Genomic DNA, 12,852 nt, shown 5'->3' with positions numbered 1-12,852 from the left:
CTTCCATCTCATCTTGTTCTTCCCAATACGTTGAAATGTGTCGATTAAACACTTGACTCAATCCCGTCATGGTTTCTTTTCTTAAAATCACTTTTTTATCTTTCATTCGCTCACCAATTGCTCGTAAACACTTTTCACTTACAATATCCAAAGAATTCGCAGCAAAGTCACAAATTTCATGCACAACAACTTGTCGAACTTCCCATTCTGGATCACATGCTCGTAAACTTAATTCTTTTTCAATCCATTCACTTACTTCTTGTTTTGATTCCCAAATTAAAATACTTTTTTGAATCATTAAAATACGAATTTCTTTACTTGTATCTCGAAATCGAGTAAGAAAATCACGGAAAATTTTCAATAACTCAGAATTGAAATTTCCAGGTGAGGACGCTAATATATTGCCAATTAATGTTATTGCATTGCTTCGAATAGTAATATTTTCAGCTTGTAGTTGCAAACATATAGTTGGCAACACAGAATGCAACAGCGATGGTGTAATTTTGTATAAATGCGCAATGATTGCGTAAACGTGTGATGGGGTTGGTGTCTCAACCAATACATTGTTGAAATATTGCGAAAAGGGACTTTGCAATATTTCACTCGTACGACCAATTATTTCTTCAGCCAAACGTGTCGAGAACTTGATTGTGGTGTCATTTGTTGCAGATCTTACGTCAGTACTCACAAATGGTTGTATCAATACTTCCAAAAGTGAAATATCCACATCATTACTTTCTTCAATGCATGTCACCATGAAATTTATCATCAAATGTTCCAATTTGACAGAATGTTTGTGGTCAATAAGGTCAAAAAGAGTTTCAAATACTTGGACCATCATTCTTTTTTCACCATGCAAAGTTGTGTCAAGATTTGCCACTAAGAGACATGTTTTGGCTGTTGCGAGACTTTCAAGCATATGCATTTGTTGCAACTCGGTAATTTTTGTCGTCGTTTTTTTACCAAGAGCTTGAAGCTGTTCAATAAATAATTGAAAAACTCGATACAAATCATCTTGAGAATCAAATGGCGAATCAGGTGCAGATAAACGTAATAATTCAACTAAACAACACGCCAAGAGAGAACGTACGTGATTATCTTGGTGGTGCAAAAGCTTTTCTTGCAACAATTCTGTTGCCACAAGTTGCAACTTTTGTGTTGCATGAATATCCAACACTCCGTCTTCTTGTTGTTCCAGATGACTTGACGTCGTTTGCAATGATTGCCACATTTGTTTCAATCGTTTGCTTAATACAGAAGGGTTATGTCCTGTGTAAGACAAATATGTGCCAGAAAAAATGTCGCTTGAAGGAGTGGCACGTTTTGCTCGCGGCGTCTGATTCTGAACTTGGTCATGATCTGAGTCCGGGTCCTCTGTTTTAGATTCTTCTGTTACTGTAGATTTTTGACGATGTAGGGCACGTGTAGATGCTACATTATTGCTTGCAGCAAGTCGCTCGGCAGCTGTGGTCGCTCGTGTCTTACGCTGTGCCATCTTTAGTGAAGCAATCTGTTCACTTTGGCGCTTGTGCTAATACTTTGGCGGGTTTCCCTTCCTAGATGAGGTACGTTACACAAAATTAGATTACAATAAGTCAGTACATTTCATAAAAAAATCAAGAACAATACTGATTAAGAAATTAGCTTAGTAAACAGATCAGTCGGGCGCCATTTCTGTCACATGAACAAGAATTCAGTTTAGATCCTACTTCAACTTCTTTTTAGATGATACGCAACTGTTGGACGTACTTAGAGCGGGTTTTGCATGTCAGTTTTATTTGGATATATCTCCCTCCCTTTCGCCGCTAGAACTTTAGAAAGTAAAAAGCAACTGAAGCAATTGGGTGATAAACTGCAGCAACTTGCGACTATACTTATCCCTTCAACATGCAACGGTACGCACGAACACTCGTGCGTACAGGATTCTACTGCTTTCATATTAGCATAAACAAAAGAAACGCAAGATGATGATGCACATAGGAAGGAATCAGATTTAAGATTTGGATGTAGAATTCTAGAATATAGCACTTCTCCTTTTTTTTAGCTTTTTAAATGTCGTAAGCAAAATCGTAAACGTGAGAAATACTGGTCTGGGTGCTATAGATATCCGTAAAACTGACGCCAATCATTAAATTGGATTCCACTAGATGTAGACATTTAGTCAACGGCACTTCTTCGCAAGCATAGGGACAAAAACTTCTGATATCAAAGTCTTCACTTCACTTCACCAGAGAGAGTAGTAACCTTATAATTTGTAACATAAACCTTACATTTAGCATAAAACTAAAACATATTTATAAAATACAGCACTTGCACCATTTATACCCTTCTTTTTAAACAATTACATTAAATAGCCTTCACCTCCTCTTATCTCAAACTTATATCTCCATGCTATACGATAGGATTCGTATACACATCATGGGGCAGAACTGATCTGGAAGAAGCTGCTTGTGCAGTAACGCTCCCGATCCTCAGACGCTGAAATACGCAGGAAATACTTTGATCCTGACTCCATACCCCACGGTACTTTCGGATATGTAAAAAAACCCGAATTCGGAGCTTCCTTTGCAATGAGTGTCGTAGCATTCAAACCATCTTCTAGTAATTCAATGCACAGTTTCTCGACCTTGGTATCCAAAACTTTCCATTCAATCATCACAGGTTTCCCTCGTGTCCAAACTGTGACTGAATGGGGAGCCACAAGAGCTACAAAAGGAGCACCTTTTTCGTGACACTCACTGAGACGTTTTGCAGGACTTGTGCTCTTCCCGTAAACTCTTAAATGTTGATGTGCGTTTAATGAGTGCGAGAGTGGCAGCGAAGACGAAGTAGGTGGATATGTGTGACCAAATTGTGCAGTAAAGTCAAAACTTCGTCTTCTCATACTCGCGCGACTCTCTGCAGACATAACACTGAACGTATGACGTCGATAATCAAACGCTTCCTGTTGGCGTGTCATAATTGCAATGGAACCTGTAGATCGTCGAAGTAGCGTCTCTCGAAGCTCTTCGGCTTCATCAATCTCGTGATTCCAACTTTCGTCTTGTTCTTCTGGTTCATGATCTTGATCTCGACTTCTTGTTTCGTATAAAGCCTTGAATTCCATACTTGTAGCTTGAGGTGATGGTTCAGTACTGCTATTTGTAAGACTTGTTCTATCACTGACGACGGGTGGAGTCATAAGAGGAAGATTGATCGCATAATGATGAAACATAGCGCTAACGAGCTCTTTATTTGGCGATCGAGTGTTGGTATTTGTAGTCGAGGTGTCTAGTCTGGGCATTGGTTGCGTAGTAATCGCAGGGGGTGGGACAGAAGTGACCATGAAAGGCTTAATTAAGCAATGCACGAGTAATTGACCGATTCGAGCAAGGCGTGCCCCCCAACGCTCTCGATTCAATGGCTCTTGTGTATGTAATGTGATCGTTCTCGAAGTACAGCGAGTGGCAGAGCTCGTATAAAAAGCTGCTGTCGCTCAAACAAAGTGTAGTCTCTTACAGTCTGCGCGAATTTATAGACTGGCTGACGTCCTAAAATGGGAAATGGTTCCGATCGCACACAGCCTGGACAGTATCTACAGCAAGGCGCGCGTTGCGTGCCGACAGACGAGAATGTCAAAGTCGTGCGTAGGAATTCAGCGAATGAGAGTTGCCCTTGCGGCTGCGGACAGAGCGCACGCCAGCAAGAGAAGCTCCAGAAACGGGACTCGATCCTGGACTATAATTTTGGCCCCCGGCCTTCAATCCCAAAAGCCGTTTGGTTCCAGGCAAGGGAATCCAATCGAACGTTTAGTGCATCAAACACTATAAAAACCATCAAAGTCTCCGACTCTTCCATTCTTAATTCCAACAACCTTAAGTCTCTGCACTTTTTTGTTCACGTTTTTCTTTAAACTGCTCAGACAAAAAAGAAAATCATGGCTGCTACTACCAACATGATACATCAACGGTTTGTCATGTCCCGACAATGACGTGTACCAACACAATGATGTTGATGATTTCTTTAGATGCAAGAAAAAACTACGTTGAGAATTCAATCCCATTTGTGCACGTTTTGAAGCGTCACGACAGGTTTAATATCGACTCGCCTGGCTATGCGGCTGAAAAAATACTGGCGATTGGGCTGTGGAGGGTGCTTTTTACGGACTACAGCGTCTCGGTGTCACACCAGTCGTCGGCCGTGCTTTGCAGTCCTTCGTACCTAAAAAGGTACACATGGAGTGGCCACTCGCGACTTGACGGGAGGGTGCGTGAGGATAGACGTTTATCTTATCTTCGCTACATAACGGTGCGGTAGGACATATGGAGAATGTACTAATGGTTTAGGTGGTACATGTCTGAAAGGCGAGCGTCGGTAAAGGTTGCAAGATCCTTAGGAGAATGAAGCCAGTGCTTGAGCTCATTGCTACTCTGGCACCATTTCGAAAGATTAGCGCAGAGGCTCAGAGCCAGCTTGACACCAGGGCTGGGAAGGCGTTCGTGGCAGATAGTCCTTCTACGGTATGTGCAATACAGCGCGTGTATGTATGCAACGTCGACAGGCCATTCGAGAAGTGACATGATTAAACGCAAACGCGCACATTTTCGAACTCTTTCATCCCTAGATTTGCAAGTTTATGTTCCGACGTGGTCATCATCAAGTAACAATCTGCGTTTTTTTGGCACCCTTTCAAGATCAAGTAGAGCCTGCCATTTAGAATATCTCGCTTTGTGGGTGCATTGCTTAATAATCACTGACTGTATTTTAAGATCTTAAATGTAGTTAGTGATATAACGATATCATTAGAAGTATCTTATAGAAAAACAATAATTCAACTTTTCATTGTGGCAACAATTCCCATGTATTGGTGATTGACAAGTCGCCTCGGTGAAAGCAGAAATAGTGAACGTGAGGGGAATACTGCGTTTAAACATACATCACCATTGATGAAAGTCATTATCCGACAAACTGATTGATTGTTCACTTCAAGCTTGACCATTTGTATAAATCTTAGCTGTCTTTTCAATAAGCCAAGCAATATTGATATGATTGAGGATAGGATTGAAAGTAATAAAATGACCAAGGTATCATCTGGGAACGTTCAGACGGAAATTCAGCCAATGGAAACGCGTAAGATTTACACTCAATTATAATTATGAAATGGTTCGGCCAAGAAACAAGAGGGAAGTTACTTACAGAAATCACATGAAATGAGCAGCATAATAGCAAAGATTGCTTAATATCATTTTGTAGAGAATTTGATACCTTCACTGCCTTAATTATCAATGAATTAGCAACCAACTTGTAGCCTTATTTTACTGACGATATCACATAACATCTTACAAATTATGAGTATAATTTAGCAGGTTTCATATGTTCAAGCTGAGTCACAGGCACGTTTATATATATGGCGTTTCCAGATTGCGACATTCCAACTGGTTTACGTGTGGCGATTATGCTGACTGATCGCTTGCGGATAGGCAAAGGTGCTGAATCCGATGAAGAATGCATTACACAAGCCAAGTTCGTGTTACAGCCAGTACTAAGATTCATTTTTTAGTCAAGTAGCTGAAATTACACATGGAGTAACTATGATAATGCTAGAAGGTTGCGATCAGAATCTTCGTTAATCTCGAATAATCTTAATTATGAATAGATAAACTTTGGCCGTAATCTCATTCCATGTCCACTTTCGTAGCCACTCGAGACATTACAAAACTTGCGCCGCGTTTGCTGATACTACACAATCAGCAACATCAAAAGCGGTAAGCAGTTGTTGTGTGCGTATAAATGTTGACGGCAATTTCAGGTCATAAGTGTCTGAAGTTCTTCTCGTTTGATGATCCGTACACAAAATACTTGAATCTTATTCGCTGCATAAAGTGGCTATGAAACGGGAGCGATTCCTCATATACGCACATGTAATGAATGTCGCTACAAAGCCAGTCTAACACTGATGTTTGTCGTCGTTTATGACCGTGAACAAACGCCAGGTTTTCATAGAAACGAGACTGACCACATTAGTGCGTGAGTTCGAGCAACATTCTTTTCAGTCAGTACCCCGCCGTGATGATAAACGATGATACGAAGAACATTCAATTTGCTGCGAGCCAGAGCTTTGCTGTTGTGATATAAATGGCGACGTGATTGCTGAGCTGATCATTTTAGAATTAACACATAAATTAATATTGGGTGCTTAACGTGTGATCGTTCATGAGAAGCGACAGCAAGTCGAAAAAGCCAGTTGCAATGTGCGAAGACGAAATAGAGCTGAACCGATTGACTTTCGATGTAAAGAGAATTCGACACATTTCGATGAGATTGCAGAGAACGCTTTCGATCTCGAGACTTGGAATCTTACAGACAAGAGAATACAAAAGATTGTTTGATCATATTGCATAGTCTTTGACTACAAACTTCTTGGCTTCATTTTTAATATCTGAAAACAAAAGACACGACGCTAAGCAATCACCTTGCAATTTCTAACGAGAACTTAACAAATAGCTGTATAATTCTTACAACGAGAGCATCAGACAAGAGTAAGCTGCTGGGCAAAAATTTGATTGCGAGATATGTTATCTCGCAATCAAATTTTTACTCGTCATGTTAAGCATATGAAAAACCACAACACGCTTACCATTAAGCTGACGTAAGTATAACACGGAACGAGCCGAGTCAATACTGGAATATTGCCAACTATCCAAGCCCAATACGTACGTATGTACCCGATACGACCATCATCTTCACGAAAACGTCATTTGCTATTGTTTAGGGTTCAGCATGCTAGCGAACTCGCCATTCGGTTTGTTGAGTAGGTCGGATGGCGTGCCAAATTCCGTAATCTGGCCGTGCTTGAGCACCAATATCTTGTCGTAATCCAGAATGGTCTCTACTCGATGAGCTATTGTCAGCACTGTCGTTTTAGCAAATTCGCTACGAATTGACGCCTGAATAAACTCATCTGGAGAAACATTAACAATTTTTTTATTGTCCATTCATGTATCATCAGAATAGCATGCTTGCATCTCTTCTTACCGGTGGAGTGATCCATTGAAGCAGTTGCTTCATCCAGACACAATATCTTGGAATGTCGCAATATCGCACGTGCCAGACAGATAAGTTGACGCTCTCCAACACTAAAATTGTCCCCGCCTTCAAGAACCTGAGCGTCAACACCACCACATAAACCTTTGATGAATGATTCTAATCGAGATTTCCGAATAGCATTCCACAAATCCTCATCGGTGGCTTGTCCTGTTGGGTCAAGGTTGATACGAACACTAGCTGCAAAAAGCACTGGATCTTGTGGAATGATTGCCATTCGAGAGCGCAATTCAGTAAGAGTCAATGCATCAGTTGAGACTTCATCTATGTAGATATTGCCATGATAGAACGAGACCATACGAAAAAGGGCTAGAAGCAGCGAGCTTTTACCAGCTCCTGTTCGTCCACAAATGCCCACTTTTTCTCCACCATTTATTGAAAATGAAATATTGTTCAGCACGGGTGGTAAAAGTGGGTCGTACTGCACACAGACGTTTACAAAGTCAAGCTTACCATGTTCGGGCCAGTGTGGCCGCAATTGCAGCGTGCGGGACTTTGCACAGGTATAACGCTCAAAATGATGTGTCAGCAATGTCACTGGTTCAGTCTCTACGCGACAATACTCATCGATTCGTTCAACACTGTTCATATTGTTCTCCATATCAATTTGATTGCGAATTATCCAATTGAGGAGAGAAGTCATATTTTGAGAATAGCTCAACAGTAATCCTGCCATAGCGCTCGAAATCGTGAAATGATCACGACTGACAAAAACAGCAACCGCTAATGTAATCAGTGCGCCTAGAAACTCCAGTCGTACACCAAGCCAGCGATTGATCAGATTCAACAGCAAGAAAGCTTTTGTATTTTCGTTTAATTTCAAAGCTTGCATTTGTTCACTCTGTTTGACCATATTGAACGTTCGGATCGTAACTAAACCGTTGAGAGTCTGCGTAAAGTGTGCGTAAAGGGGACTTTTTGAAATATTGTCCAAACGCTGCAATTCTCGACAAGATTTTCCATAGAACCGCTGGTATGCAACGTAGCAGATAAAGACAGGGATAAGTAGAAGTAACAAGACTGGAGCAGTCGAGCTCTGTATCGCTAACATGCTTAATAGAGCCAAAAACATGGTCACAAATTGGACGATAGATGAATTGAGCTTTGTGTCTGTTTATGAGTATACAAAACAAAATTTAGATTTCAAAGTACTCGATTGAGTTCATCACGCACCTATAGTGTTAAGGTCGCTCGAAAAACGATTTAATATCCGACCAACGGGTGTTGTGTCAAAAAATTGCATTGTTCCTTTTATCATATGCCGAAGGAAATGGTGATGTATCTTCTTGGAAGCACTGCACACATATCGAAAGTTAGCAGACTGCAGCTTCATCTCGAAAAGGCGAGAATTACCTCAGTCCAGCAAAACGACAACATAACTCGCCCACAAACTCCAGCATAATTGTGCTTAAGCCAAGATAAGCGTAGATAGTGAGATAAAAGGTCAAACTCACTCCAGTGGGTTTGTTATTAGTCCAATTCGTTAGCCACAAATCCGTTGATACAGATGTTACCTGCATCGCAATTAAAAGCGCCAGCGCTCCAATTGTCGAAACGGTACCACAGGAAATAAAATACGACGTATAAATGCGCCACGATAATTCTCCCTCAGCCTTTTCTTCATCTTGAATCAGGATGCCGCTGCCACTAACGGCGTGACCATCAGCATTCGAGTCCGATCGAGCTTTTGATCGAGTCACATTCTCACAGTCCGCTTGTTGGCCCAACGTATCCTTCTCAACAATCTCGTCAGGACATTGAAAGGCCTTGAACATCGTTGCAAATTTGCCATTGGGCGTTAGTTGCGTCAAGTCAGAAAATGTCCCCATTTCAACAGCCCGCATGTTCTCAATAACAATAATCCAGTCTGCTAAGTGAGCAAATTGTAGAGAGTGTGTGCTTAGAATTCGCGTCTGACCAGTTAATTCGCCACCCGTCTTTTCGCTAAAACACTGGTTGAAAATACGAGTAGCCACATGCACATCTAAAGCAGATAATGAGTCATCAAATATGTACATCTCTTGATTCTGTAAATACATGGCTCGTGCAATTGACAGACGTTGTTTCTGTCCACCACTTAGTGTCACACCATTCTCACCGATTTCACTCTTAAATCCGTTTGGAAGACTGACAAGTTCTTTTTCTAGCTCGCAATTTTTAATTACACGATGAAGACGAGCTTTGTCCAATGAAGCACCAAATAGTATGTTGTCTTCGACGCTTGCGTTGATCAAATATGGCGTTTGTGCAGCGTAAGAAATGTTTTTGATTGGAATTTGAACCACACCGTACTCAGGCTGCATCTCTCCAAGTAAGGCTGAAAGGAGTGTTGACTTGCCGGTTCCGACAGCTCCAACGATCAAAGTTAACTTGTTTTTTGGAATCGAGATGGTGATATTGGATAATTGAGCCGAAGACCCAGTTGCTCTCTTTGCAGTTTCTTTTGTGCTTTCATCCAACAATTCTTGGCTCTCATCCGACAACTTAAATGTAGCATGGCGAATTTCATATGATGAATTGGAATCTATGGATGGTGACAGTAAACACGTTTGGCGTGACTGAGTCTTGAGTTGCAAAAATGACTCGAGTCGCTTGATAGATACATTAGCTTGAAAAATGAGCGAAAAGACATGAGGTAACACCATCAATGGTAGCCGAAAAATACTGAACAACGAGATAGCAGTAAATGCTTTGTCAGCTGTTAATGGTTCATTCTGAACGTAGGAATATGCGACAAATGTTCCAAATGACACGAGTATCGGACCAGCTTGAAGAATGACATTCCCAAACGCACTCCAAAGGATCGTCTTTTTGAGAAGATGTAGTTCTTTACCTCGAATTGCTTCTAATTGAAAGAGCATTTCGCTTTCCCAAGCATAAAGTTTAATGATTCGAATATGTTGAAACAATTCATTCAACACTTTGAGACGTTGATCAGTACATTTTAACATCTTTTGAACAACTTTGGCTGCTTGAGATGATAACACTGCACTTGTAGGCAACAGAATGATCATAATAAAGACGCCAGCAAACGATGCAATTCCAATAAAATGCACCAATAACAACATACCAAGAATCAATTGAAGTGGTGCAGCCCATGCATAATGAATCATGTAAAAGAGCTCAAGAATGCGATTTGCATCAATTGTCGCCAAATTTAAAATTCGCCCTGAGCCTATTGAGCTCTTAGTTTGTGATGATAACTTAAGAGACTTTTCATATACGAGCATTGTAAGTGCCGTGCGCACTCGAATTGCTTCTCGAATGACCAAATGATGATGTTGATGGAGACATAAAGTTTGCATGATAGACGCAATGAAGAGTATAGAGCTGAGAATGTAGCCATAATAAGGACTTGAAAACATGGTTTGACTTGGATCTTCCACATATTTAATAAGCGCATTAATACAAATGGGTCCAATGAAGCCAAAACAGTCGCCGAACAATTTACACGCCCCGGCAACATACATGTTGAAGCCAAAACCTTTGCGGATTGAAACCCACAACGATTGGTTATTATTACTCGCTTGACGTAGAGTGTTGGTCACTCGCGCAGCATCATCTTCAGGCTCTAATTGCCAAAGATCTTCGGCTTGAAGTGGACGAGTAGCCCCTTGGACTAGTAAAGGTCCAAGCCAGCTAAATGTGACTCGTGAGAGCCAATGCGCACGAGCTCCCGGAGAGTCATTCTGTACTTGTTTTTGCTGGACAGATAGGAGTGGTGCAGTCTCACCGATAACCATTTTTGTACTACCTAGTGTACTACTGTTACAAGCAATAATAGTAAAAGATTTATTGCTTAGCAGTCATACTTTTTATTCAAAGTAGCGATTTGGCTCATTAAGGGGGAATAAGTGATTTTCCTACACAACATCACGCCGATGAACGCATGAAATATCTTTGATCGTATTCAAGTAAAGGGAATGTAATTGGATACGTACTGTACTAACGGCTTACACTTGCGAATCATGAAATATTGCACAGCTGTACAAAATTCACCCTACAATTCAAAGTTATTGTGGGGGTTGGGATCTGCCAAAGGTACCACGGAAGACGATGGGACCTTTTTTTTTAACTTTTATCCTCCCGTCAAGCAGAACAAATAGTTTGATTTTTAATATTTTTCGTCAAATGCAGATATAGCATTAATTTAAGCAGAATCACAACTAGATATGTCACTCATGAATAGCGAAGCAAATAAGTATTTGGCATAATAAGAGGCTCGGGGTTCTGCTCCAGTATGCGTGGATTTCTCAGTCAACGCCTCCTTTGTGCAAGGTGTACGACAGCTTTTTGCCGTGCGCGTTGCACTAAGGTACTTAATAGCCTTGTCGTCAATGCGACGACCAAATCGTTGAAAGACTGTATCTTCTGCGAGGATGGAGCACAAGTTGTTTCATTCACCTGTCCTCAGGACGACTGAAGGGGCTTGTTAAGCGTATGCCTATCGTTGGTCTCAAAAGCATTGGAAGACTAACAAGAGCTAGAAGCGATAATCACTTGCCTGGAGGCGTCCATCAGCTATAAGAATGCGCTGGTGATAAAATTTAGAAAAGGCCTTCCCCAGACGTCAGTGGGATCACAAACAGCCCAAGTGTGAGGTCGCTGGTGACGAGCATCCATTTTTTAGCTCAAAACTAAAAAATATTTCCCTCTGTGCAGCGGGGTTGTTGTAGCTTTGCACTTGAGTAAGCGTCTTTAACTCACGGACCTTCCTTCTTTACAAGAACCAAGTACTAGTGCAGCGGACAGCAATCCGCTGCCCTTAAGGGTACTTAAAAGCCTTAACCAAGGCAAACGAGCACTTTTTTTAAAATCGAAACTGATTTTTATTCATGTTTTTATCCTAATGTTAAAAGTTTAGATCATCCTAAATATACTAAATATTTATAGTAAAATCTAAATACATGCATCACTACTGGCTACCTAGCCCCGTACCGTATTCTTGTTTGGGTGTGTTGTCACATTATGCACATCTCGTGTAACACACACACCCCTGTTATTAGGGTTCGTGTAACCCCGTTACACCCTCCCCCATTAAGACTGAGAACATTTATAGGCTTAATCAACTTTTGCCTGAACGAGGCTCGCGTGTCCGTTAGACACTGCAACTCCATTTGTCGAAACAAACAACTTCCTTGCTCAATAAGCCTGTCAATGACACCAAAATCTCCAAGTCTAGCAAGCATGGGCAGAGCCCAACTCCATCTCCCACACTCGGTGCAACGTCAGGCAGTGCCTCCGCAGTACCGAGGGGTGTATATCCTAGGCTCGATGAGCACAAACGTCGCACTCCGCGCACGCTTTCAGTGCCGAGTGGCCTCGCTGAGGATGTGGTCGGCAATCAGTCTGACACCTCTTTTCCCGCATGGGATGACGAGAGAGGCGAGCTGCACCAGCAGCGTGATACGAGACCAGCTCGCCTTGCATACCCCATGTCCATTCTCTGATTTCTTGTCAACTGAGGAACGTGGTGTAATCAGCAATGCCCTCGACGGAGAACAGAGGCGGTAGCTTGAAGCTGCCCATAAACCGGCTCTAAAGCGCGCCCATCCGCGGTCGGTCATTGACCCTCGTGTGGAGTATGGTTTCCGCCCAGCGGATCTCGCTGTGACAGCAAAGGACGTGGTAACTCGATCGTTACACATCCACATCATCGGGCCCCTTGCCTGAACGAATGATGAACTTACCACACGGAAAGCTCTTCGAGCTCGTTTCTTGGTCCCACAAGAAGTTCCGCTGGAAACGTATCGCACTCGTCTAAGTGCA

At 41.8% G+C, this 12,852-nt stretch overlaps 4 protein-coding genes across 4 annotated transcripts; all 4 read right to left on the bottom strand.

Annotated features, from left to right (window-relative positions):
- Nucleotides 1–44: 44 nt before the first annotated feature.
- On the bottom strand, nt 45–1,495 carry PHALS_08243 (Sister chromatid cohesion complex Cohesin, subunit PDS5; the record flags this gene model as incomplete). Its single annotated transcript, XM_024723560.1, has 2 exons — nt 45–80; nt 143–1,495. The coding sequence occupies 2 exons, from the start codon at nt 1,493–1,495 to the stop codon at nt 45–47; spliced, it is 1,389 nt and encodes a 462-aa protein (XP_024574524.1).
- Nucleotides 1,496–2,416: 921 nt separating this feature from the next.
- PHALS_08242 (Ser-Thr-rich glycosyl-phosphatidyl-inositol-anchored membrane family) lies at nt 2,417–2,959 on the bottom strand (the record flags this gene model as incomplete). Its single annotated transcript, XM_024723558.1, has 1 exon — nt 2,417–2,959. One exon carries the CDS (start codon nt 2,957–2,959, stop codon nt 2,417–2,419), a length of 543 nt encoding a protein of 180 aa, XP_024574523.1.
- Nucleotides 2,960–2,974: 15 nt separating this feature from the next.
- PHALS_15294 (uncharacterized protein) lies at nt 2,975–4,815 on the bottom strand. The gene has a single exon (XM_036407357.1). It carries the CDS (start codon nt 4,040–4,042, stop codon nt 3,797–3,799), a length of 246 nt encoding a protein of 81 aa, XP_036263066.1. The 5' UTR covers nt 4,043–4,815; the 3' UTR covers nt 2,975–3,796.
- A 1,803-nt stretch (nt 4,816–6,618) lies between these two features.
- On the bottom strand, nt 6,619–11,053 carry PHALS_08241 (atp-binding cassette superfamily; the record flags this gene model as incomplete). The annotated part of the gene is made up of 8 exons (XM_024723556.1): nt 6,619–6,623; nt 6,697–6,720; nt 6,776–6,940; nt 7,015–8,193; nt 8,257–8,378; nt 8,437–10,845; nt 10,896–10,946; nt 11,025–11,053. The coding sequence occupies 8 exons, from the start codon at nt 11,051–11,053 to the stop codon at nt 6,619–6,621; spliced, it is 3,984 nt and encodes a 1,327-aa protein (XP_024574521.1).
- Between the last annotated feature and the right edge of the window lie 1,799 nt (nt 11,054–12,852).

The sequence above is a fragment of the Plasmopara halstedii genome (assembly GCF_900000015.1).
Source record: "Plasmopara halstedii genome assembly, contig: Scaffold_322, whole genome shotgun sequence".
Classification (NCBI taxonomy): Eukaryota; Oomycota; class Peronosporomycetes; order Peronosporales; family Peronosporaceae; genus Plasmopara; species Plasmopara halstedii.
The sequence above is the reverse complement of the archived record's forward strand: the minus strand, read 5'-3'. Positions and strand labels throughout refer to the sequence as shown.